Here is a 26269-nt window from a genome sequence, read left to right on the forward strand (position 1 = left end):
ATGCCGTGACTGTTTATACATGTTTATTAAGAATAAATAAATAATAATACAGGGGGAAAATAAATAAGTTAAATAAGTTGAGGCTATGTAAAACACTTCTCTTGTCAGTTACTAAGCTACTGCTCTACAGAGGTCAGCAAAATTAACATCAGAAACATCCAAGTTAACTGCATATATTAAAATGATGTCAAGCCACATGTACCACCAGTATTAGTAAATTAATACAATAATCGAGATAATACTACTTATAAGCAACTATGGCAACAGTAACAAAAATGATTCTGGAATACATAACCATGGTAGATGTTATGCACTTTCTGAGAAAAGGCTTCATACTGATGTAGCGTATGTCTTTGTGAAATTGCACCCATATGCAAGTAACCTATCCCGTGAGCACTGATACACCATCTTACCAAAACAGATGTTGGCTTTTGCACCTTTCACTAATAACAGTCTGGATGGTCCATGATCTCTTTGGCATGGATAACTCAACATTCACTTTTTCCTAAAACATGGACTCAGCACATATTTTCACAGTCTTTTGATTCATCTGAGATGAGCTTGGCGAATGTTTCTCTCTCCCCACCATGCTTTTTTGCACCTACATTTGCCTCAACTAAATTTTTTTTGAGTCATTTGTCACCAATAAATTTCTGATCTTCCAACTAATTTAATAAAGGATAGACAACAGAAGTAAACACAAATGCAGCTTTAAAATAATAATTCCATTCATTTATGATAACAATGTACTTAAATCCTCAAGTGTATTCATGTATGAAGATGTATGTATAGCACCGATGTGAAAGAATAATTGCCCCCCACCCCCAACCTAATACCCAGTTGTGCTACCCTTGGACATAACAGCTGCAATCAAATGTTTGTAAAAACTTGCAAGTAGTCTTTTACATCATTACACATTATACAACATATAATGTTCCAATACTTTTGTCCATATAGTGTTTTTATGTATACATTTGAGTGTTCACTTAATAAAAAATAACTTTACTTGACTGATGACATTTGTGCTATTTGTTGTAGGGACCTGTGTGAGGTTCCCGGGTTTTAGGATAAAATTTACTTAGTCCGCAGTTCCCTTTAAAGGCACTTTATATATGTTTCATATGTTCAGCCTTTCTTGCTTCAACAGATAACTTCACTTCCCCTTAGGGCAAGTCATAGTACAGCTTGGCCAACAGAACGTGGGAGAAGTTTTCCATCTTCTGGTATTCTTCAGACCTGCTGCATGTGTGTACTAGAAGAGTGATGGGCGTTGTAGTTTTGCTTTTGGGAGCGCAACAATGGGGTCTGGGTGTCAGCATCTCGCACAGCAGCCCTGTTTACAGATCTAAAGTGCTGCTGGGTCCAGCCATACACAAGACAGTTTAACAGACCCTGGGAAGCAGAAGTAAATGCCTGGAGAAAAGAGAGAAAAGATAACAATAAAAATTAAGAGAAGTTTATGATACAGAAAAAAGGTGTAATAGAAAAACTGTAACTGCACCAAAAACATAAGAATAGTATGATTAATTTTAACAGCTTATTTGGATTACCTGTAGAATGTATAGGGTGACTCCCACACTTCCATCCACTTCCTCAGGTTTGATTAACATTAGAATGGCCAGGATTATTGCTATAAAAAAAGGAAAAGTCATAAACCTGTAGCTTAAAGGAAAGTTTGAAAACCATTTGATTTCAGGTCTGCAAAGCTAGTGGGCTACATGCGTGGTGTGTGTAAAAATTGTAAAACATTATATTTTTAGTGTCATGGGATCTCAGGTAACGGTAAGAGGAAATGTGTTTTGGTTGATAAAATTCCAACTTCAATTAAAACTGACATTTGGCAGTTTTCACCCTCAGTCAATTTATCTGATAACAGAGGAAACAAAGAATCAGACCTACTTAGTAGTGTTGAATAAACTAATTAACAATGTTTTATTCTAGTCCCTTTACTGCTTACATTATTACAGCCCCGTGGCCAAGTAATTTGCAAACATATTGGTAGCTTTGACTTCTTTGTTTAATATGTTATACTTTCCATTTCAACTATATTAACACAATGCAACAAGCTGTTCTGCAAGGCTGGCAATTAAAGCAACTCTCACTTCTGAAGCGCAACAACAATTAATAAGACTTCATTCAAGGAATCGACACTATGAGTCCTCTGCGCTCCCAAGCCCCCTGCTGATGCTAATAACTGGCAGGTCAGCCTGCAATTTGTGTAACCCTGCTGCTCCATATGACAGGTGGGCACGTTACACTTAATGATTTTACCCTAAACAGCACTGACTTTTTTTGGTGTACCATTGGCATTTTAATCATTTTATCTTACTTTATATCTAACTGGCAAAACATTTGTCTTGTACATGCTTTTAGAGTCTCTATATTGGAAAACTGCAACTGCTGGCTGCTCTTTCTAAATAAATAAGTCAAGCAAAAGAAGGCCTGGTTATTTTATCATAGACAGCTTTTGCAATAACCTCCATATAATGCGTAAAACCCCTTAATAGTTTATCTTTAGCTTTTTTCCAGATATCCTAAAACAGTAGAGCCTTTTCTAAGCACTTTTTTTCAGCTAAGGCATGTCAAAATTCTTAGGATCTTGCAGCTTTGCTTTTTTAATATGTTTTACTTATATGTCATTTAGTGCTATGTGTTGTTAATATTATTACTGATGGCATTAGTAGACTTTTATATAAATAAGAGTTATATTTTACTTTAAAACAAGATTAAATTACACTAATTTAATTTAACACTCTTTAGTGTTGGACAGTTGAGAATAGGTTCCTATATAAACCCTGAATTCTCTCAATTTTTATATCAGATCCCAAAATCAGGGATTTCTTGTTATGTTTGCTTTTTCCTGCTTATTAAAGGTCTAGATCCAGGTCTCTGTAAAGCTGCTTTGGGATAATGTCTATGGCTAAGAGACTATAAAGAATTGAGCTTAATTAAAATCTTCATTATGTTAGTACAAAAAGTACAATGCTACCACATTTGCTACAGTGGCAAATGTTTAATCAAACAGCTTTACTACAGTCCTTGACCTACGAATTTAATTGGTTCCAAAGGGCTGTTCTTAAGTCAAAATGTTCGTTAGTTAAACCTATTTGTCCCATAAGAAATCATGTAAATAGAATTAATCCGTGCCAGACCTCCCAAACCACCCCTTTACCTAACCTTTCTAATGTCTTAAATGATCTTTTTTTGTTATAAAACAAGTATATCTTCCCTTAAATCTTAAATTATAGAATAGACATTCCTGTAATAAGCAATAATAAACAACAACACACAGTAGTACTGTACATAAAAAACACACATTCAGTGCATGTGCTGTATCATACACCATAATAAATTTCCTTTTTTTATAAAATGTATCTTCCAGAAACAACAACTCTCATATTTCTCTATTATTTCCTTCTTTATTTCAATAGTGTTGTATTTTGTAGGTGTAATTGCACGAAAGAAAGAATACTTTACGATTTCCTTCTTCTCTCTCACTCACTGTCCCCTCTGTCTGATACACAGTGACAGCTACTGGCAGGAGTAATTATACAACACTAAATATTAAAAGATTTGTTTATTTTCTCAACACTGCACTCTCTTTGCACCTTCTTTGGGGACATTTTAATATAGAATGTTCGCTCACTGTATATATATGTATATATATATATATATATATATACAGTGCCTTGCAAAAGTATTCAGCCCCCTTGAACTTTTCAACCTTTTGCCACATTTCAGGCTTTAAACATAAAGATATGAAATTGTAATTTTTTGTGAAGAATCAACAACAAGTGGGACACAATCGTGAAGTGGAACGAAATGTATTGGATATTTTAAACTTTTTTTAGAAATAAAAAACTGAAAAGTGGGGCGTGCAATATTATTCAGCCCCCTTGCGTTAATACTTTGTAGCGCCACCTTTTGCTGCGATTACAGCTGCAAGTCGCTTGGGGTATGTCTCTATCAGTTTTGCACATCGAGAGACTGAAATTTTTGCCCATTCTTCCTTGCAAAACAGTTCGAGCTCAGTGAGGTTGGATGGAGAGCGTTTGTGAACAGCAGTTTTCAGCTCTTTCCACAGATTCTCGATGGGATTCAGGTCTGGACTTTGACTTGGCCATTCTAACACCTGGATACGTTTATTTGTGAACCATTCCATTGTAGATTTTGCTTTATGTTTTGGTTCATTGTCTTGTTGGAAGATAAATCTCCATCCCAGTCTCAGGTCTTTTGCAGACTGCAACAGGTTTTCTTCCAGAATGGTCCTGTATTTGGCTCCATCCATCTTCCCATCAATTTTAACCATCTTCCCTGTCCCTGCTGAAGAAAAGCAGGCCCAAACCATGATGCTGCCACCACCATGTTTGACAGTGGGGATGGTGTGTTCAGGGTGATGAGCTGTGTTGCTTTTACGCCAAACATAACGTTTTGCGTTGTGGCCAAAAAGTTCGATTTTGGTTTCATCTGACCAGAGCACCTTCTTCCACATGCTTGGTGTGTCTCCCAGGTGACTTTTTATAGATATCTTTGAGAAATGGCTTTCTTCTTGCCACTCTTCCATAAAGGCCAGATTTGTGCAGTGTACGACTGATTGTGTCCTATGGACAGATTCTCCCACCTCAGCTGTAGATCTCTGCAGTTCATTCAGAGTGATCATGGGCCTCTTGGCTGCATCCCTGATCAGTCTTCTCCTTGTTTGAGCTGAAAGTTTAGAGGGACGGCCGGGTCTTGGTAGATTTGCAGTGGTCTGATACTCCCTTCATTTCAATATGATCGCTTGCACAGTGCTCCTTGAGATGTTTAAAGCTTGGGAAATCTTTTTGTATCCAAATTCAGCTTTAAACTTCTCCACAACAGTATCTCGGACTTGCCTGGTGTGTTCCTTGGTCTTCATGATGCTCTCTGCGCTTTAAACAGAACTCTGAGACTATCACAGAGCAGGTGCATTTATACAGAGACTTGATTACACACAGGTGGATTCTATTTATCACCATCAGTCATTTAGGTCAACATTGGATCATTCAGAGATCCTCACTGAACTTCTGGAGTGAGTTTGCTGCACTGAAAGTAAAGGGGCTGAATAATATTGCACGCCCCACTTTTCAGGTTTTTATTTCTAAAAAAAGTTTAAAATATCCAATAAATTTCGTTCCACTTCACAATTGTGTCGCACTTGTTATTGATTGTTCACAAAAAATTACAATTTCATATCTTTATGTTTAAAGCCTGAAATGTGGCAAAAGGTTGAAAAGTTCAAGGGGGCTGAATACTTTTGCAAGGCACTGTATATATATATATATATATATATATATACAGTATATATATTTATATATATATATATATATATATATTTATATATATATATATATATATATTAGGGCTGTCGAAGTTAACGCGATAATAACGCATTAACGCAATCTCAATTTAACGAGATTTAAAAAAATAGTGCCGTTAACGCACTAATTACATTACGAGATTTTTTCACTTCTAAAACTAAAGCAATTCATTTTTCACCCACGGGAGACAGATTGAATTATTCTCACTGACCACGCTCACACGCACGTTTAATGTTCTTTAGTTCCGTTTGACAAAAAAAACCCTTAAAAATAGAGCTAACAGCGAAGATAAACCGGTTACAAAAGCAGCGACCGCTGTTTGTGTTCAATTCTCTGTTCACAGTGTCGATACAAGTGATTCAAGAATCGATTCATTGTAAGCGCAGCGTAAGTTTCTTTTCTCAGTCATCTCTCCGTGTTTACTGTTATGATGAATGATGCGGTTGTAAATAAACACCAAATACTACAGAACATTTTGTGTGACTCGCTTACCTTATAAAGCTCAGGCTTAATTATACTGGTTATTACCACAGAGCGGGAGTCGACTCAGAGTCGTTTACGATTTACCGAGGTGAACCACGAACGTGCTGATAGAATCGGCTCAGATGGGATCGGACTGTATTATCTTTTTAAAGTAAATATTTCAATCAGCAGAATCGCATCGCATGTATGCACAACGTTAATTACGTGCGTTTATTAATGAACGTTTACGTTAGCTTGTCAGAAGCTTTCTCAATAATGTCTGTGCGGTGTTTTTTTTTTTTACAATTAGTGATGGCAAGCAATTGTTCCACTGCACTATTTTACACTAAAAACTAAACTATTCCATAATGCTCCAGATTGCATCATTCTAAATAGGTATCGGCGTGTACAAAAATACATGTACTTGTACTCGGTTGGGAAAAAATGGTATCGATGCATCCCTAGTGAAAACACACTCACTTCGTGTAGAAACGTCCATCAAACCATCGTCACGATACAACCACAGAAAAGTCTGTTACAATAACTGCGCATCTGACATATATACGAAGTCAAGGTTCTCTGCTAGATAGTATTACTGCCTAATATGTGAGTGAATAAAACTCCCTTACAGTTTTCTCTTGTCCCAGCAGTTTTTAACATAAGTACATTTAGCATAAATATGTTCACCAATTTAATTGTAACATTTCACTTAAAATCCTTGTTTTCTATAACATTTACACAGATTTTTTTTAATGCGATTAATCGCGATTAACTATGTAAAATTCTGAGATTAATCGCGATTAAAAATTTTAATCGTTTGACAGCCCTAGTTTTTTGTCATTTAATCTTAATTTTGGTCTTACTTTCTGTTTTATTCCAGTGTTTTGCCAGTGCTAACTGGGCTATTAAGCTAACTGTTCACGTTACAAGCACATTAATGTTCCCTACATAGTGCACTAGATTGTGTATCGGATAACGCATTCATGTTCACTACATAGTGCACTAGACAATATATTAGACAATTGGTTATGTTCCAATTTCCCCTAAGTTACGGGTTCTCTAAAACCATAATTATAACACAAATCCAGTCCGAGTCAATTAGGAGTCAACAAAGCAAATTGCAGCTTAGTGACACTGACTACATCCCAAACCACATCCTATTGTACTAATATACTATATGTACAAAGATGGATACAACCCAATTCAATCTTAATCAGTAGGAAAGAAATTCCTTTGTTTGGAATTTTGTTTGTATATATTAAAACTATTTTGTTTAACTACAAAAAGACACACTTTGAAAAGGAAATACAAGAAAACTGGTATAGCAAACCACTGGGTTATAACTAATAACCATTAAAAGTATCTTAAATACACTGATCAGTCATAACATTAAAACCACCTCCTTGTTTCTACACTCACTGTCAATTTTATCAGCTCCACTTACCATATAGAAGCACTTTGTAGTTCTACAATTACTGACTGTAGTCCATCTGTTTCTCGGCATGCTTTGTTAGTCCCCTTTCATGCTGTTTTTCAATGGTCAGGACTGTCCCAGGACCACTAGGGAGTAGGTATTACTTGGGTGGTGGATCATTCTCAGCACTGCAGTGACACTGACATGGTGATAGGGTGTTAGTGTGTGTTGTACTGGTATGAGTGGATAAGACACAACAATGCTGATGGAGTTTTTAAACACCTCACTGAGAATAGTCCTCCAGCCAACAGTGCCCCATGGGCAGCGTCCTATGACCACTGATAAAGGTCTAGAAGATGACCAACTCAAACAGCAGCAATAGATGAGTGATTGCTTCTGACTACATCTACAAGGTGAACCAACTAGGTAGGAGTGTCTAATAGAGTGGACAGTGAGTGGACACGGTATTTAAAAACTCCAGCAGCACTGCTGTGTCTGATCCACTCATACCAGCACAACACCACTAACACCACCACCATGTCATTGTCACTGCAGTGCTGAGAATGATCCACCACCTAAATAATATCTGCTCTGTGGTGGTCCTGTGGGGGTCCTGACCATTGAAGAACAGAGTAAAATGAGGTTAAAAAAGTATGTAGAGAAATAGATGGACTACAGTCAGTAATTGTAGAACTACAAAGTGATCCTATATGGTAAGAGGAGCTGATAAAATGGACAGTGAGTGTAGAAACAAGAAGGTGGTTTTAATGTTATGGCTGATCAATGTATATGGGCAGTTGTAGCCTAACGGTTAACCCTCAATGTAAGTTGCTTTGGATAAAAGCATCTGCTAATTGCAGAAAATGTAAATGAATATTTGTAGGCCATACTTCTATATATTCCAAGAGAAAGTCCTTTTTTAAATGTATTTACTGTACAATGCCTTGGGTTTACTGACAAATAAAGAGACTCCTCATCTCTTTGCTTTTGCATGTATTTATGTGCTAGGTTAGGATGGAATGTGGGCAAATTTTCAACACACACTTGTAATCTATACATAACTTGACAATGTTATACATAAAGTGATTTTTTTCTTTGTCTGCAGGCACAGTCTGACAAGGGTTACTGACAAACAAAATCAAGACCTTTACATCCAGCTTACTTTGTCTAATATCATTAGAATGCAAAGTAATACAACTATTGATTTTCCTAATGATAGGCTTAAACAAATGTATCAATGTTTTCCTCAGCTAAATTATTTAAAGTCAAAGTTAGTCATAAAGGCAAATATATTTTTATTCCATGCAGTGCCTAATTCTACACTATATAGCCAAAGGTATGTGGACACTGCTCCTAATTAATTAGTTAGGTGTTTTAGTCATCCCCATTGCTAACATGCATATTTATTTAATTATTTATTTATTTCAAAAATGCTTCTAACTTTGTGGCAACAGTTTGGGGAAGGCCCTTTCCTATTCAAGCTGACCTATCTGCTGCCATTAAGCAAACTTCAGCACGCTCCTGTCCACCCTTTCCAACCTTGAAATTTTTGGTTCAACATAGTTTCCTACCTGGAAGAACATTCTTACCAGGTGACATGAAGGGGATCTTTCTCTGCTATATGCAGTTTTTTAAACTGAATCCCAACAGGTTCTGTACTTGAAACTGCCCTTTTTTCATACACACTTAATATGTTGGCTCACTTAATATATAAGTCACTCACTGTGTCACCCATGGCTTTTCCTAAATTATACTCAGTTTACCATTGCATTCTCCTTTAGATACCCTAGTTTCGGCTTGTATCTCTGCATGTCTGGCAGATATCTCATTGTGAATGTCAGATTCAATTCCAGCAAGACTGGGCTGATATTTATGCCTGGGGATATATCTTCATGCCAAGATTTTGTCATCTCACTTAATGACACTCACATCAAACTATCTAGGCATGTACAAAACCTTGGTGGGGTTCTGGATAGCCAGATATACTTCTCGGCTCATGTTGCTGACCTGATCCGATCTTGCCAGTTCTTCCATTACAACATCAAAAGGATTCAGCCATTCCTTCCTCTGAAAGTCACTTCATGTCCATTCTTGTCATTTTGAGGCAAGATTACTGCAAATCCCTCCTGGAAGGTTTTCCCATGTCCAAACTCTAATTCAGAATGTAGCAGCATGCCTGATTACTTTTAATCTACCCAATCTCAAAACTTATTTGTTGTTCAGTCAAGTTGTTGTTGTGTTTTTGGCAAATGATCCGTGGTTCATATGTATATCAAACCATAGGGGATGATCCATCTGGCTTACAGAGTATCCATGGCCTGTTCACTAACTAGCAGCTTGGTGGTTTAATAAAGTAAATTAGCCTTGCATTTACACAAATGTTTGACAAATTTAAACTATTAAAACAAACAAAACAGTAACAATTTCAGCAAATTTTGCTAACTTGTAGTGGAATACCAAAATGTTTACTAGGAAAGCACTTCTATCTTTAGTGTAGATAAGAGCATCTGCTATATGAAGTAAATGTAAGTAAACTCATGGTCAAGTATCCACATACTTTTGCTCATACCCATTTGCATTCCACACAACTTATGATATCGAACCACTGAATATGCTCTCCACAAAAAAAAAAAAAAAAAAAAAAAGTAAAAGTATGTCAGATTGTTTTTTATTTTTATTTTACATATCTGGACCTAATTTGCTGCTCTAATTTTTTCCTGTCTCATTTATTTGACTTTTGTGATTTTTTTTAGGGTTCATAAAAGGCTACATCAACAAAGAATTTAGTAAAAATAAAACACATCAACTACAGTACTGTCAACTTTAGCAAAAAATCTAATTATCAGTCTGATATATAACCGGTTAGAAAAGGTTAGACTCGCTCATGGTTTATTAAAAATGTAAACATAATGAAAAGCCATGAAGCAAACATGAAGACAAAAACAAAGGCCTTTTGCTCCACAACAAGTCTTTCACATCCAAACTCCAATTCTTATGTGTGCTTTCATGGCTCATTGTTTCTGCTCTGACTGTGTTAATTTAAACCATACAAAGCAGACCACAGAACACTGCAAACAAGCAGCAGCATGTAGCATTATATTGCCAAAAAGCTTACCTGACACAAACAAAACAATCCAACAGCTAAAATGATTAAAGACCCAATTCTGCAACTCAGGTTTAACTTGTAAGCGACTCAACACAGTTAAGGAACACCTTTCAAACTGCAGTGGATAAAACAAAAAGACAGCTTGGGTGGCGCAACAGTCTCAAGCTCTCAAGTTTTAATTCCCAGGCTGGGCATCCAAACCTGGTCCGGCATCCAAACAGGCACATTTGGCTGTGTTTTTGAGAAGGTGGTTGATGGGGTTTTATTGCTGCTCTACATTTGCAACCTTTTTTTCTTAAGACTCCACCACTGGCAGGTAAAAAGATGTGGCTGGCTACTGCACACATAATGAAGATGGCATGTGACAGGCTCAGCTCTCCTCTGCCAGTGTCTTTTAAAATTTGTAAGTATTTGTATGGTCAGCCAATAATGTTGAAATTAAAGGCCTGGCTTGCAACAGAAAAATGGTCAGTAGGAATGAGGTCAGAGCTGTGTACAGAGTAGTGTTTCTCTACAACAAACGTCAGTCATTATGAACCTCACTTTGTGCATAAGGGCACAGTCATGACATAAGAGACATAGGCCTTAGCAAAATGTTGCCACAAATTTGGAAATATTACATTTATTTTGATAAATGTATAGCCAGTGTTACATATGTTCATTTATTCCAAAACGTTTAAAAATATTTAAAAGTTATGATAAATTAAAACATAGCTTACAAGACACCTATTTACCTTACGCTATGTTTGAGTTACCAATTGACTATCATCCTCTAATAATAATTTGAATGTAGGCCAATTATTGGTTAATTTAGTTTAAATAGTGTCAGTGACCACCATCAGCTGCAGTCAGTGTTATTCAGTGGTATCAAAGCTTGGTGTTAAGGCCTGGCAGGTGAAAGAGTTTTAAAATTGTTTAACCTAGTCAATCAATGTATGAGAAGGTAAAAACTCTTTGAAAAAATACCAATAACAGATCAGTCACTGAAGTCATTTCTTATGTACCCAGCTATGTTTTGTAATAAGGGTTAAACAGATTTACAGCAGTGTGAAAAATATTGCTAGGCTGATATGTTTGCCTATTTTCCCAACAACTATAGCTCACTCTAGTATTTTTACGTTGTACTATTTGATGTAGTAGTTTGTGATTTTGAACAACACTGGCTATTTTTTATAAGTAGACTATTGGCACCTTGTAATTTGGCATGTTATGTTCCTTGTGTAGTAGGTATATTTATAGTTACAGAGAACTAATAGCAAAATCGTGTGATAATTACTTAGTGCTAGTTGTGAGTGTGTAACAGCCTTTACCTGATGCTGTGTGGTCCTATTCAGGGAAACAATGTCATTGGTAATAAACATCCTGTATCTTGATGAACATTATAAAGTACAGATGCTGTTACTATGTACCTGCTCCACAGTGTGGAGATTGTAGCAGATATATGAATCACAGGGGTTGCTGAAGAGGAGAGCTCCAATTAACCAGCTCAAAGCCAACAACAGGTCTGTTAAACTTAAAAAGAACAGTGGCTGAATCTGTAACACATTAGAGTATAATTTATTTAATACCAAAATCCTGGTAGTCAGTTTCAATACCAGTAAAATTTTATCATTTTCTATACAAATGCGACTCCACAACAGAAACAGAAATGCTATAAAAAGTAAAAAGTTCTTGTTTATTACCTATATCATTAAAACTATTTAAATTGAGCAACTATTATTAAATTGTGCATTAAGTCCATCACGGTACATTAAACAATAATTTTCTACTTAAACATAGGGGTAACTTACAGTGGCTAATCCACCTTCAATTATGATTAACTGACTGAGGTGGTAGGATAAGAAAAGTAGTGCCAGAAAGAAACCAACATGGAGCATGCGAAAATCCACACAGACAATAATGGAGTTCAGATTTAAACCATGAACACAGCAATATGTGGCAACAATGCTTTCTCCTGGCCATACGCCACCCAGATAAAGTATTTTTTATTTTTTATTTTTTTTATTTAGCACGTCCAATTTCGTCCCATCTATCATCCTCTCATTAGTGCGGATTCCTGCTCCTGATTGGGGGCTGACGAGGCCATTCCACGCCTCCTCCGAAACGTGCACAGCCAATCGACCGTCTTATCACCCACACTTGACGAGTGTAGCGTGGCAGAGTACTGTGCACGGAGGATCACACAACTCCGCCACACCCCCTCCCGTCTCCATACAGGCGCCACCAACCAGCCAGCAGAGGGCGCAACCGCCCCGTTCCTGAGAGAGCATCCCCTTACGGTCTTAAGTCCCGCCCCCCACCCGGACAACAGGCCAATCGTTGTCCATAGCCGCCCAGCCTCGACCGTGAAGGCAGAGCTGGATTCGAAGCGACGCTCCTTCGAAATCCAGCTCTGGTTGCAGCGCGTGTCTTTTACCGCTGCGCCACCTGAGCGGCTTTACCGGTTATTATTAATTATTTTAATTAATAATAAAGTATTAATTAAAAGCTATAAAACACATTTATGGAAAGACATGCTGTTTATAGCAGGGGTGTGTGCACAGATAAAGCAGACAAAATGAAAAGGACCATCCAGACTTTTATCAGCAAAAAGTTCAAAAACATGAGTGGCTTGCATATGTGGGAGGGTACCATTGTCACCAGCTATGTGGTATTATAGACACAGAGTGCATGTGCTTGACTGACCTGCCTAACAATATAATTACCAGTAAAACTTGATAATTTTCTATACATTTACATTTTCAGCATTTAGCAGATGCTTTTATCCAAAGCGACTAACACAATGAGCGGAACATGATGAGCAATTGAGGGTTAGGGGCCTTGCTCAGGGACCCAACAGTGGCAACTTAGTGGTGGCGGGGCTTGAACCGGCAACCTTCTGTTTGCTAGTCCAGTACCTTAACCACTGAACTTTCACTGGCCTGTGCATACTGTGTTAAGAGTAGATCAGAGAAAATATTGAAACATTAAAATGAACTCTTGTTTTTTTTTATAATTTTGAATGAATTATTTTTATTTGAGCACACACATAACCCCCTTTAAAATAATCAATAAATTAGTTTTTAGAAAAATAATCATTAGATTAAGCGATAAAAAAATTAGCAGCCATAGAATTAAATACTTACATACTTAATATATACAGTGTATCACAAAAGTGAGTACACCCCTCACATTTCTGCAGATATTTAAGTATATATTTTCATGGGACAACACTGACAAAATGACACTTTGACACAATGAAAAGTAGTCTGTGTGCAGCTTATATAACAGTGTAAATTTATTCTTCTCTCAAAATAACTCAATATACAGCCATTAATGTCTAAACCACCGGCAACAAAAGTGAGTACACCCCTAAGAGACTACACCCCTAAATGTCCAAATTGAGCACTGCTTGTCATTTTCCCTCCAAAATGTCATGTGATTTGTTAGTGTTACTAGGTCTCAGGTGTGCATAGGGAGCAGGTGTGTTCAATTTAGTAGTACAGCTCTCACACTCTCTCATACTGGTCACTGAAAGTTCCAACATGGCACCTCATGGCAAAGAACTCGCTGAGGATCTTAAAAGACGAATTGTTGCGCTACATGAAGATGGCCAAGGCTACAAGAAGATTGCCAACACCCTGAAACTGAGCTGCAGCACAGTGGCCAAGATCATCCAGCGTTTTAAAAGAGCAGGGTCCACTCAAAACAGACCTCGCGTTTGTCGTCCAAAGAAGCTGAGTGCACGTGCTCAGCGTCACATCCAACTGCTGTCTTTGAAAGATAGGCGCAGGAGTGCTGTCAGCATTGCTGCAGAGATTGAAAAGGTGGGGGGTCAGCCTGTCAGTGCTCAGACCATACGCCGCACACTACATCAAATTGGTCTGCATGGCTGTCACCCCAGAAGGAAGCCTCTTATGAAGTCTCTACACAAGAAAGCCCGCAAACAGTTTGCTGAAGACATGTCAACAAAGGACATGGATTACTGGAACCATGTCCTATGGTCTGATGAGACCAAGATTAATTTGTTTGGTTCAGATGGTCTCAAGCATGTGTGGCGGCAATCAGGTGAGGAGTACAAAGATAAGTGTGTCATGCCTACAGTCAAGCATGGTGGTGGGAATGCCATGGTCTGGGGCTGCATGGGTGCAGCAGGTGTTGGGGAGTTACATTTCATTGAGGGACACATGAACTCCAATATGTACTGTGAAATACTGAAGCAGAGCATGATCCCCTCCCTCCGGAAACTGGGTCGCAGGGCAGTGTTCCAGCATGATAATGACCCCAAACACACCTCTAAGACGACCACTGCTTTATTGAAGAGGCTGAGGGTAAAGGTGATGGACTGGCCAAGCATGTCTCCAGACCTAAACCCAATAGAACATCTTTGGGGCATCCTCAAGCGGAAGGTGGAGGAGTGCAAAGTCTCGAATATCCGCCAGCTCCGTGATGTCGTCATGGAGGAGTGGAAAAGCATTCCAGTGGCAACCTGTGAAGCTCTGGTAAACTCCATGCCCAGGAGAGTTAAGGCAGTTCTGGGAAATAATGGTGGCCACACAAAATATTGACACTTCAGGAACTTTCACTAAGGGGTGTACTCACTTTTGTTGCCGGTGGTTTAGACATTAATGGCTGTATATTGAGTTATTTTGAGGGAAGAATAAATTTACACTGTTATATAAGCTGCACACAGACTACTTTTCATTGTGTCAAAGTGTCACACTTTATAAATAACACTTTAATCTCTAGTCAGGCAAAATGTCATTTTAATTAAAATAATTTATTAATAAGTATTAAACAGGTATGGACTATGGCTTATCAGAAGTTCTGCATACCTGGAATCAAGTAGAATGACAAGCATGTATTACATTCAGAGTAAATTGGTGTAAACTAACTCTGTGTTGTCGTAGTTACGCACACAATAAGTTGCAGTAGTTGCAAATTTTTTATCCCTGCCAAGCAGAAACTATGCCCTATCCAGTGATTTTGGTCATAATCATGACTGATTAAGTTTTTAGAAGTAGCTAAAAAAACCTTGTCCTATTTCCATTAACACAAACAATAAGGGTTTGCGCTGGTCAACTCCTTAGCTCCTTAGGTCAACTTTAATTAAATATCATTAAATATTAAAAAATATTTATGCATTAACATAATACTTTAATGTTTTATTGTAGAGAGCAGTGACCATAACATATGTGGCATGATTTAATGCGATGAAACTAAAAATCTTACCTCAGATGTTCTAACAAGTTTTTGTATAACAGCATAAAAGATGATGGAACCAGAACCTAAAATACTAAAATTCAAATTTTTACCATTATTGGTATTAAAAAGATATATATACACCAATCAGCCATAACATTAAAACGACTTCCTTGTTTCTACACACATTGTCCATTTTATCGGCTTCACTTACCATATAAAAGCACTTTGTAGTTCTACAATTACTGACTGTAGTACATCTGTTTGTGGTGGTGTGTTAGTTTGTGTTGTGCTGGTATGAGTGGATCAGACACAGCAGCGCTGCTGGAGTTTTTAAATACCGTGTCCACTCACAGTCCACTCTATTAGACACTCCTACCTATTTGGTCCACCTTGTAGATGTAAAGTCAGAGACGATCGCTCATCTATTGCTGCTGTTTGAGCTGGTCATATTCTTGACCATCAGTGGTCACAGGACGCTGCCCACGGGGCGCTGTTGGCTGGATATTTTTGGTTGGTGGACTATTCTCTGTTTAAAAACTTCATCAGCATTGCTGTGTCTTATCCACTCATACCAGCACAACACACACTAACACACCACCACCATGTCAGTGTCACTGCAGTGCTGAGAATGATCCACCACCCAAATAATACCTACTCTGTGGTGGTCCTGTGGGGGTCCTGACCATTGAAGAACAGCATGAAAGGGGGCTAACAAAGCATGCAGAGAAACAGATGGACTACAATCAGTAATTGTAGAACTACAAAGTACTTCTATATGGTAAGTGGAGCTGATCAAATGGACAGTGAGTGTAGAAACAAGGAGGTGGTTTTAATGTTATGGCTGATTGGTGTATGTTAGGATGAATCTTTTGTCGAGAGGTCCTGAAGAAAGCAGTCAGAGAATCCAGAAAGTACTCTTCAAAACACTTTATTAAGTGTAAAAAATGATCTGTGGATATATGTCAGAGCTAAGCCGATCGGCGCTCTTTTCTCCTGCAATCTAGAAAAACAACAGCCAAGAAAGAGACACGGCGTCTGAGCGCGCCCTTCTTTAAAACTAGTCTAGGCTCCTCCTCCGCCGCTGCTGTTGGAGCCAATGAAATGTGCTAAAAAGCCCAGGGCTCCGCCTCCCCCCCCTCAGTAGGAGTCAGGGAGGGAGCCTGGCCGGCGCCATTTTGAACAAAGGGAGCATGGCCGGTGCCATTTTGAACAAAGGGAGCACGTGGGTGAATGCCGGAACACTTCCCATATTAAATGTACGTTTTTATGTTCCGAAAATCCTAACCTTCCCCCCTTGAAAGCATCTTAATGCATTCACATTAACTTTTAACTATAGGTTAGGGGTTTCTAGATTCCAGGAGAAAGGATAGCCGTCAGCAACCCCCAATTTAACCCCTTCTGACTACATGGCCACTGGGCTGAATTTTTACAATAAAACGTTTCTAAAAATAAAAAGGCTACCAGTTAAACTAAATGAACCGTACCTATCGCAACAGCTCCTAACCCTAAAACAAACAAACAAACAACAAAAATAATAAAAATAGGAAATCAAAAAGAGAAGAAAAAATAAAAACAATGGGTGCGTAGCTTCTACAGGAAGTCCGCTCAGGTTGTCCTCCACCGGACGGAGCTGCAGATATTCAGAAGGGGCCCATAGCTCCTGTTTCTCTGCATAGCTTCTACTGTCTCATGGATTCTCCCCTGTCGGTCTTACCTGTTTCCGCAGCGGCACAAACATTTAAACGATGAAACACAGAGAATATCTTTTCTAAAAATAGCAGAGTACCAAACATATATACATCATACACAATCCTGAGCTAACCCCTTGCGTTTTGTAGCTAAACTATGTGTGTTGTACTTAACTAGTGTTCTCAAAGATGATCTGCGTGTCTGCGAACTATATGTTTATGTTTTTCCCTCCTAGTCTAACCAAATCCTTTCTCTTCTTCTTGTTCCGGTGGCTCCTCTGGACTCGTCTTCCGCATGGTTGGTTTCGTCGGGCTTTCTGCTGTGTTTTTGTTCCCTGTAGGCAGGTCCAGTTAGTGGCACTTCTGTCCCTTGGAGTGGGTCTTCCAGTCCCCTCAGTGTCTGCCTCTGCCAGTCCTTCCAAGTCTCCTTCCTTCATCACGGTGTGTGATCAGTAGTGCTGGTCCTCTCTCCTCGTCTTGTCTGGTCGGTTATACCTTTAATTAAGCAGAGTTAGTAGCACTTATACTGCTCGAAGTGGGTCTTCCGGCCCACCTTCAAGGGTATCCTCCTCATCATCATCTACATGATATCTAGACAAATCAGCCAACATCATCTGGATAACTGGTGGATCCTGCCCCCCTCTGCTTCCTCTACTCACTATATCTATTACAAATCTTCCCATTAACACCCTGATGCACGGGACACAACAACCACATACCACTAAAATTGCCGTTCCCACGCATGCTGACATCACCAAACTCGCAATAACTCCCTCCCATGGTCCAAATATCCCTTCTAGCCACTTGACCCATCCATTGTCTATCCCTGAATTTTCCTTCCATTCTCGTGACAAAGCCCTCAATCCTTCCAAAGCTCGTGTCACACTACCATCGGGTGCAGTATTATTGGGGATGAAGGTGCAACACGATGAACCCACAATCTGGCAAACTCCACCTTTCTCTGCCAACAACATGTCCAACGCCATTCTATTCTGTATGGTCATAAGTGAAGTCTGGCCTAGCTGGTCTCTCAGTCCCTCAATGGCCTGAACACTGAAATTAACAAATCTCTGCTGATTGTAATAGAGATAGTTTATCCAGTCTACATTCTTATTGATAGTTACCCACCAAAAGAGTGCGCTTTCAAACCCTGCAGCAATCTGGTTCCTAGCCTTAAATTCATCTGGGACCCCCCTTGGGACCCCTATACCATCAATCCACACGGTCTTGTCGAAGGATCCGCCAGGTTTGACCTCTCGGGTGTTTCTTCGATGGCTGTGGTGATTGGTCAGGACGTCCCCGGCATCCTCCACTCCGTGTTGCTTGTAAATTCTAAAAGGCATATTCAGAAAGACCAACGCACACTCACCAGACCAATTCCCATGCAACCTTCGCCGGATCCTCATATCTCCACACAACCATACTAAATCCGCCCTACTGAATTTTTGTGCATTCAGCTGGCTGCCTGTATAATTCCCATCACTATCCAAGATAATGGTTTCCTTACACCATCCCTCTGAAAAATGTCCCCTGTTTATCGGTCCTGGTTTGTTGCTCCTGAAACAGGTGTAATTGTCTTTATAAGCTTTGATGTTGTTTGGGGTTGGTTCCTGAGTTAGTGGGTGAAACATGGATAAATTCTCACACCCTACTGGCTCAATCTCATTGAACAATGAGAGTAGGCATGTCCAATTTCCTGAAGTTACTGGATGTGTGGCCAAATTAGGTTTTTCAGCTGCGCAAACAAAGCAGTTATCTATCTTCACTGAAGATACTGAGTACTTGACCCATTCCAGTCAGGTATTTGTGTCATCATAACCTGTTTCTATAGTCAATTGGTCCCTCCATGCCATCTCTGATTTGACTATTACCATCATCTCTTCCTTATCTACAGACGATCTCCTTGTCCCTGTCTTGGTCATTCCTTTATTTTCTAAACATAACACCGCCATCAATCCCCACAGTACAACAATACTGTCTGGACTTGTTCCAACCTGCTGCAGTCGTATTGTCGAACTGCCAAACTACTTTGTCCCTTAAGACAACTCAATTCCACTTTACACAATTCCTTCCATTCTACCTTACTTTTTACTTTCCATTCCAACTTACTTTTTACTTTCCATTCCAACTTACTTTTTACTTTCCATTCCACTGCTTAAGTTCACCTGGACAGATTATTAAAAAATTGTTTATGTGTAACACTTAGAACAAAGACACACAAGTACAACACAAACAATACCTTCCACCCCCTTCTTATTTCAACAAACACATACGTTGTCTCATACAACACATAGACACATACAAAACATAAATCCAATAAATTCTTCAATCCAGTCACCAATCCTCAATTTTCATATATCTACGTATAGTTGGTTTTTGTATTGTTTATTAGTTGGATGCAACTTGTCCTCTCCTTCTGAGAGGCTAGTGCATTATTCACAACATTACAAACCCATCTGTCCGCACCAGGTTTCCCACGCTAAAACCTTGGTCAAAAAACTTCGAAGGGCCCAATTTTCTTCCCTGAATAAACCACCTGTTTATTCTGAATAAACCTCTTGTTTATTTTGAATAAGCCTCTTGTTTATTCTCCCGATTTACAACTCTCTATGTAAATCCAACTTACACCTCACTGTGTAAGTTCTTAAGTCTCCAGCCAACAATAAAGAATACTAAAACCTTAGCACAATTGTGGCTAATAAATCACATCCTGCTCTCCATAACTGCTGCCCCCAGCTGTGCAGCTGCGCCCAGCTGGGCTCACACACCCACCCCAATAAATGTGGTAAAATCATAAACCAGATAAAAGCCAGGAGGGAAAAATGGTTAGGACAGGTTGGTGACTAGGGATACGTGTCACTTTACGAGCATAAGGTCTTGACAAGGGGTATAAAAAACCTTTTGCATGCACAGGTCGGGGTCTGTGCTTCAACTTTCCCTGAGGGGTGAAGACTCAGAACGCTGCAGCCTGAGAGCCTGGGGAGAGCCGATTTCTTTGTAACTTTTCAATAAACCTCTTAATTAAAAAATGAGTGAGTTGACCTGATCAATTAGCTAGAAAAGATTCATCGGATACAACACAAGCATCAAATATTAACAATTGCCAATTAACAATTTCCAAAAAATATTACCAATTAAATTGAATCTTACCGAAGGAATTTTACAAGCAATTATATTTAATCTCCTGAGACCCGAGCTTTGATTTTTTCAATGCATTTTTCCTATTCCTTTTGTTTTTAACCTTATTAGTTGGGCGACACGGTGGCTCAGTGGGTAGTACCGTCGCACACTGTCACAGCAAGAAGGTCCCCCTCCGCGGAGCCCGCATGTTGTCGTGTGGGTTTCCCCCGGGTGCTCCGGTTTCCTCCCACAGTCCAAAGACATGCAAGTGAGGCGAACCAGAGACACTGAACTGTCCATGTCTGTGCCTGATACAACCTGAATCTTGTGCAATGAGCAACCACCGTTTCTGTCATAAATGTAACTAAAGTGCAAAACATAATGTCAAACAAACTTTATTAGTGTTCTAGTACTTTTGCTACCACTAGATGGCAGACAAAAAATGTCCACTAATGGGGACAATCGGTCTAGGTTTAGCAGGTCAAGGAATAAGGCATAACAAAACCAAAATGTAATGTCCTCATATGTGACCGCAGGGTCGCAAAAGGTTAATCTCACCTGAGTCCAAGCAAGCAGCAGCGCTGAGAGATACTACAGATTGCTACAACTCCCTTTTCTCTAAACAGGAGGTAAGGCTGAAGATTACCTTCACCAGGCGTCCCTGAATCTGCATGCATATCCGTAGGTCTGCCAGTCCAGCTGCCCCAGCACAATGTATCACAGGATTTAATACACAAAGCAGCATATTAAACATAAATTCTTATTCCTGCCATAGTACTCCTGCCATATTTAAACATAAACTCTCATTCCTACCATTATACTCCCCCCTTTTTTCAAATTTTACAATCAAATCTTGAAAATAAAACATTAAATAAACCTAAACGAGATCAGTGTGGAGACTCCGCATATGCAGAGACCGACCCCTCTTAACCTCTTTCCACCAGATGTGGGCAACTGAAACAAAAATAATAAAAAAAATTGACGGCAACCAAGCATTAAATCTGCATTTTTGCCTGTGTCCAATTAGAATTTTGTCCATTAAATATTTTCAATCCATGTCTTTGTAGAGTTGTCCAAACAGAATTTCAAACGGCCTAAAGGCACATTTTTTTTATGTTTATCTCATGCTCATCTGTATGAGAGTTATTATTTTCAGTGTTTGGTGCCGATTTCCCTCTTCACAGCTCCTCCAGTAGCTGGGTAATAGACACAATGTTGTCTCAGTTCAAAAGATTATTAGAGACAGGATGTCCCTCACTAGGAGCCCTTGTTGCATTTGGCAGGTTTTTATTATCTAGATTTGCATAGATTGTTTTATTGTGTCCCCCCTGTTTGACACATGGTTCTACTCATGGGTCAATTTGGTATGGTATAGTATTTTAATAAGACATGGTTTGCCCACTGGACATCTCCAAACATCAGGAGACACACAATCAGAACCTTCTAAATGTGTTTATCCTGTTGGAAAGCACAGAATTTTAAAGTTAGTTCAATCAAAGTCTGGTGTTAGCTGGACCTGTAAACAAATAATGTCGTTAGTGAGCAGTGGAAGGTGTGCAACAGCTTTGTCGGCAGTGTCACCTCTGGCATTGTCCTGTAAAATTGGAACAAAACTTTAGAATATGCACAATTTACAAAATGGCTCTCTGTTTGGGCAGCAGAATTGCATCCACAAGTTGTGCAACAAGGTATGGTGGGCGATTTCCAAATTTAAATTAGTCAAAACAAGACACTCTCCCACCAAATACAACCAATTGTTCGATTCCATATGTGAAAGTTTAGTTCATAAACATGTAAGCAGTTTTGCTTTCAGCCAGTCTAGAGGCTGTTATTAAAGCATGTAGTTCAACAGTTTAAGCCAATAAATTGAATAGGAGGGACAATGACACAAAGTATCATTTGCTAAAATTTTAACTAAGCCCACTTGTTTCCTGTCTGTTGCAGCATCTCTGGATGCAAATCCTTTCACAAACATTTCCAATTCAGGATTCCTATCAGGCCCAGAAAAAAATAGATAGAGTAATACAGTCATGATGTTCACCATCTTCCCTGTAGTGTATGAGCCACATCCAGATCCTCACCAGTAATACACCTTCTCTACAGTTACTGGCCCTAATTTTAGGCCTGACAACCGTACCTTGCATTTTACCTTGTTTTCTTCCCCTACTTGCTCTCCTCCAGCTGCTATCTTCACTTCCAATATCTTCCTCCTCTTCTTCTTCTGATTTACATTTACATTTTACAAATCCCAGAAAAACAGCCAAAAACATCAACAATGAAAGGCCTCACCTGTAAACTTCTGAACCCTGCAACAGTCTATGAAATCTCACTCTTTACAACTACACAATATTTTAGAAACAGTAACATATTAGCTTTTACCTTTTACTTGTATTCAGCATTTGTACACAGAGAAAAACACGACATCACTCTCAAATAAACACAAGCTTTGACAGTATATAATCCAATATATCAACACATGTCTTAATCAGAGGTGGAAAGAGTACCAAAAAGTGTATTCAAGTAAAAGTACTATTACTTTAATTAATCTTTACTTAATTACAAGTAAAGTTACTACTCAAAACATCTACTCAAGTAAAAAGTAGAAAGTAACTCATTTGGAATGTACTCACAGTAAACAGCAGGGGGTCTCCTCTGTGTAATGCAAACAGGAGTGGATACAAACCTTACAACAGTAGTCTTTAATTCAAATGCAATAGAAGAAACGTTGATGCAACCATTAAAACAGTTAGGGTTGTGTAATGTGTCATTTCAAATGACATAAAACTTTTTCAAATTGTATAACCACTAGCGACGTGTCGTAAAATGATTTGAATCTATGAAACGGCTCTTCTAACCGAAACAAAGGAACCGAGACAGGAGTCATTATGTAAATATACGGCTCCCTAAAAGGAACCGAGACAAAAGACTCGACTCCCCGTCGCAAAACTCACTGGATTCTTTCAGACGCCACCCACATTAAAACACACTTAATAAGGTACCATAACAAATACTTCATCTTAACTCAGTTATCTTAAGATTATAAAATTAAATTAAATTATAAAATTAACTGCAGCACTTACCCAATCCAGGCATACAAAGACAAAACGGCCGTTGGACAAACATAACACGCTGCGCACATAGAGCCAAAATGGCCGACGGACAGAAATAACACGCTGCCCATTCAGAGCCAAAATGGCGGATAGACAGAAAACCACGCTGCGTTCCCAAGACCAAAATGGCGGATAGACGGGAAACCACGCTGCGTTCCCAAGACCAAAATGGCGGATAGACAGAAAAGCACGCGCAGCGCTCCCAGAGCCAAGATGGCGCCGACGAACAAAAGCCACACGTTGCACTCCCAGAGCCAAGATGGCGGACAGATAGAAAAAATACACGTGGGCAAGATGGTTGACAAACAAAAGATAACAGATAAAGTGAACTGCTCACCCACGGTTTCACCCGCGGTTCGCAGACAAATACACACAGAAACACTGACAAACAAACTCCTGATGTACTATTTACGAACCGAATTTAGAATTTAGAATAATCAAATTATTCCAGCCCCGTTCCCAAAACAGACAGGCTAGTTAGAATTTAGAACGATCGAATTAGGCTAATTCCGTTACCGAAACAGACGAACTAGCCGAGTCCCGTTTCCAAAACAGCCAGACTCCTTTGAGATTAACAATCAAATTACCCGAATTCCGTTGCCAAAACAGACGAATTCGTTAGAATTTATTACACTCGAATTAGGTTCGCTTCGTTACCAAAACAGACAATTGTGTCCCGGGCCCAGCCGCTGCCGAACACATGGCGCCCTGTACAGTTTATTTAGACCGGTCTGGTTCAACCTCAGCAATCAGGAAACATACATTTTAGCTCTAGCATATATTCACAGTTTTAAACTATCTAATGATACTTTAGTAATTTAATCAGACACTTACGGATTCCGAGATTCACTTTTACACTCAATACGCTAAATAATAAATGCAGCTAATATATATACAGAGAACATCTGTTTACCTTGTATAGACGCGTCTTGTATTGAGTATAAAAGATCCTCAGAATCTCCGGTCTTAGCTCAATCAGCTGAATCAATTTTGCTGCTACTTCAGGTTTCTACGACCGTCCTCTGCTACCATCTGTTAGGATGAATCTTTTGTCGAGAGGTCCTGAAGAAAGCAGTCAGAGAATCCAGAAAGTACTCTTCAAAACACTTTATTAAGTGTAAAAAATGATCTGTGGATATATGTCAGAGCTAAGCCGATCGGCGCTCTTTTCTCCTGCAATCTAGAAAAACAACAGCCAAGAAAGAGACACGGCGTCTGAGCGCGCCCTTCTTTTAAACTAGTCTAGGCTCCTCCTCCGCCTCTGCTGTTGGAGCCAATGAAATGTGCTAAAAAGCCCAGCGCTCCGCCTCCCCCCCCTCAGTAGGAGTCAGGGAGGGAGCCTGGCCGGCGCCATTTTAAACAAAGGGAGCATGGCCGGCGCCATTTTGAACAAAGGGAGCACGTGGGTAAATGCCGGAACACTTCCCATATTAAATGTACGTTTTTATGTTCCGAAAATCCTAACATGTATATATCCAGGTAATTTACCTTAAAATAGCCATTGTCGTTTGAATCCATCGCACCGCTTGGTACACCTTCACAATTAAATAAAAGCATGATTAATATTATATCCCCCACCCCACCCTATACACTAATTCTTTTGCACAGTGCAGGAAGATGTTAAAAGTTGGTGGTGCTCGATACAGTAACTCACTTTTGGACCAATTCTATTGCCTTATAGTTGTTTCATAAGTGCAGCATGATATAATGTGCTTCATGGTGCTATATTATTTAAATACCTTTTCATTTGGTTACATTGTCATTTACATAACATTTAAAAAAAATTTCTCATTCCATCTCTTCGTTTAAGTTGTGGGAGAAGGTGGGCGCGCGCTTCCACCGCTGATGTTTATGATCCATTAGTTAAACTGAAAATTAGTATTTACTAACACAAGCCAAAACACATACCACAAACACAAATCTCATCTTTGGTAAAGTACCATTTCAAAACATTTACAAAGCAAAGTGTAAATACATTTATAAATACAATTATACTTAGAGGAAACAAGACTTTCACTGTCTCTCTAACATTATATACAAAATTTAAAAAGGAACATTACAACTAGAAAAGTAATTTATCTACTTACAGATGACCAGTCCTCGGTCGGTACAGTGGTATTTAGCTGAGAACTGTTAGAGAAAAGTAAATTCATCTCGCAGTAACTGTTCAAAACAAGCAACACGCAGCCAGGAACATTTACTAAAGCAATAAGCCAAGAGAGACTGTGCGTTACTGCGATTTTATCACGGGGAAGGTCGTTTTGGCACGACGCGAAGCGGAGTGTTTTAGTAAATGTTCCTGGTTCCTGGCATAACATTCACTTTTTCTTTCCAGTGGCGTATTAATATGGAATGATGTGAGGTGGTCATAGGTGTGGGTTTATCGGGGATTTTACAACAGCTTCAAACGCGGCTCAGCCAATCAGATTTTAGGACCGGAACTATCCGTTTTATAATCAACAACAACAGCAACAGCTTGTCCCTCCACACGCTAGTCCACATCCTCAACTACATAAACTCCTCCCACTGCGCGAGGCCTAAGAGCGCCATCGGTATTTCTCTCGACAGCTTTATTTAATTGCTTCGTGCATTACTGATTTAAAAAAAATCCACATTTTTAACTCTAGAGCAAACGTCTACCCCATTTCCAAAAAAGTCATGAAAATCAGGAAAATTTAAATGAAAACAATCAATTTGATACAATTTGGATGGTCCCTTTTTTTTACCCAGTAAGCATGACATCTATTATTTCCAAAAACAACTTGAAAGGTGAATTTGTCAGACCAGAACATCAGTTTACCTCAGATGAACTTGAGCCCGGAGAAGTCCGTAACTCAGTGGTGATG

The 26269-nt window shown here is 39.1% G+C and overlaps 1 protein-coding gene across 1 annotated transcript; it reads right to left on the reverse strand.

Moving 5' to 3' along the window:
• Positions 1-1230: 1230 nt before the first annotated feature.
• Positions 1231-25576, reverse strand: tmem116 (transmembrane protein 116). Its single transcript, XM_063018327.1, has 7 exons — positions 25511-25576; positions 24912-24958; positions 15533-15596; positions 11731-11856; positions 11632-11647; positions 1551-1630; positions 1231-1413 (listed from the first exon to the last, which is right to left on the reverse strand). The coding sequence occupies exons 1-7, from the start codon at positions 25574-25576 to the stop codon at positions 1231-1233; spliced, it is 582 nt and encodes a 193-aa protein (XP_062874397.1).
• Positions 25577-26269: the final 693 nt, after the last annotated feature.

The sequence above is a fragment of the Trichomycterus rosablanca genome, chromosome 21 (genome assembly GCF_030014385.1).
Source record: "Trichomycterus rosablanca isolate fTriRos1 chromosome 21, fTriRos1.hap1, whole genome shotgun sequence".
Classification (NCBI taxonomy): domain Eukaryota; kingdom Metazoa; phylum Chordata; class Actinopteri; order Siluriformes; family Trichomycteridae; genus Trichomycterus; species Trichomycterus rosablanca.

Excerpts from the sequence above, each read along its gene's own strand:
- tmem116 (XM_063018327.1), bottom strand. The coding sequence starts at position 25,576 with ATGAATTTACTTTTCTCTAACAGTTCTCAGCTAAATACCACTGTACCG. Across the intron at positions 15,597-24,911 it reads ACGACAATGGCTATTTTAAG|TATTTTAGGTTCTGGTTCCA; the intron begins GTAAATTACCTG and ends TTTGAATTTTAG. Across the intron at positions 1,414-1,550 it reads TCACCCTATACATTCTACAG|GCATTTACTTCTGCTTCCCA; the intron begins GTAATCCAAATA and ends TCTTTTCTCCAG.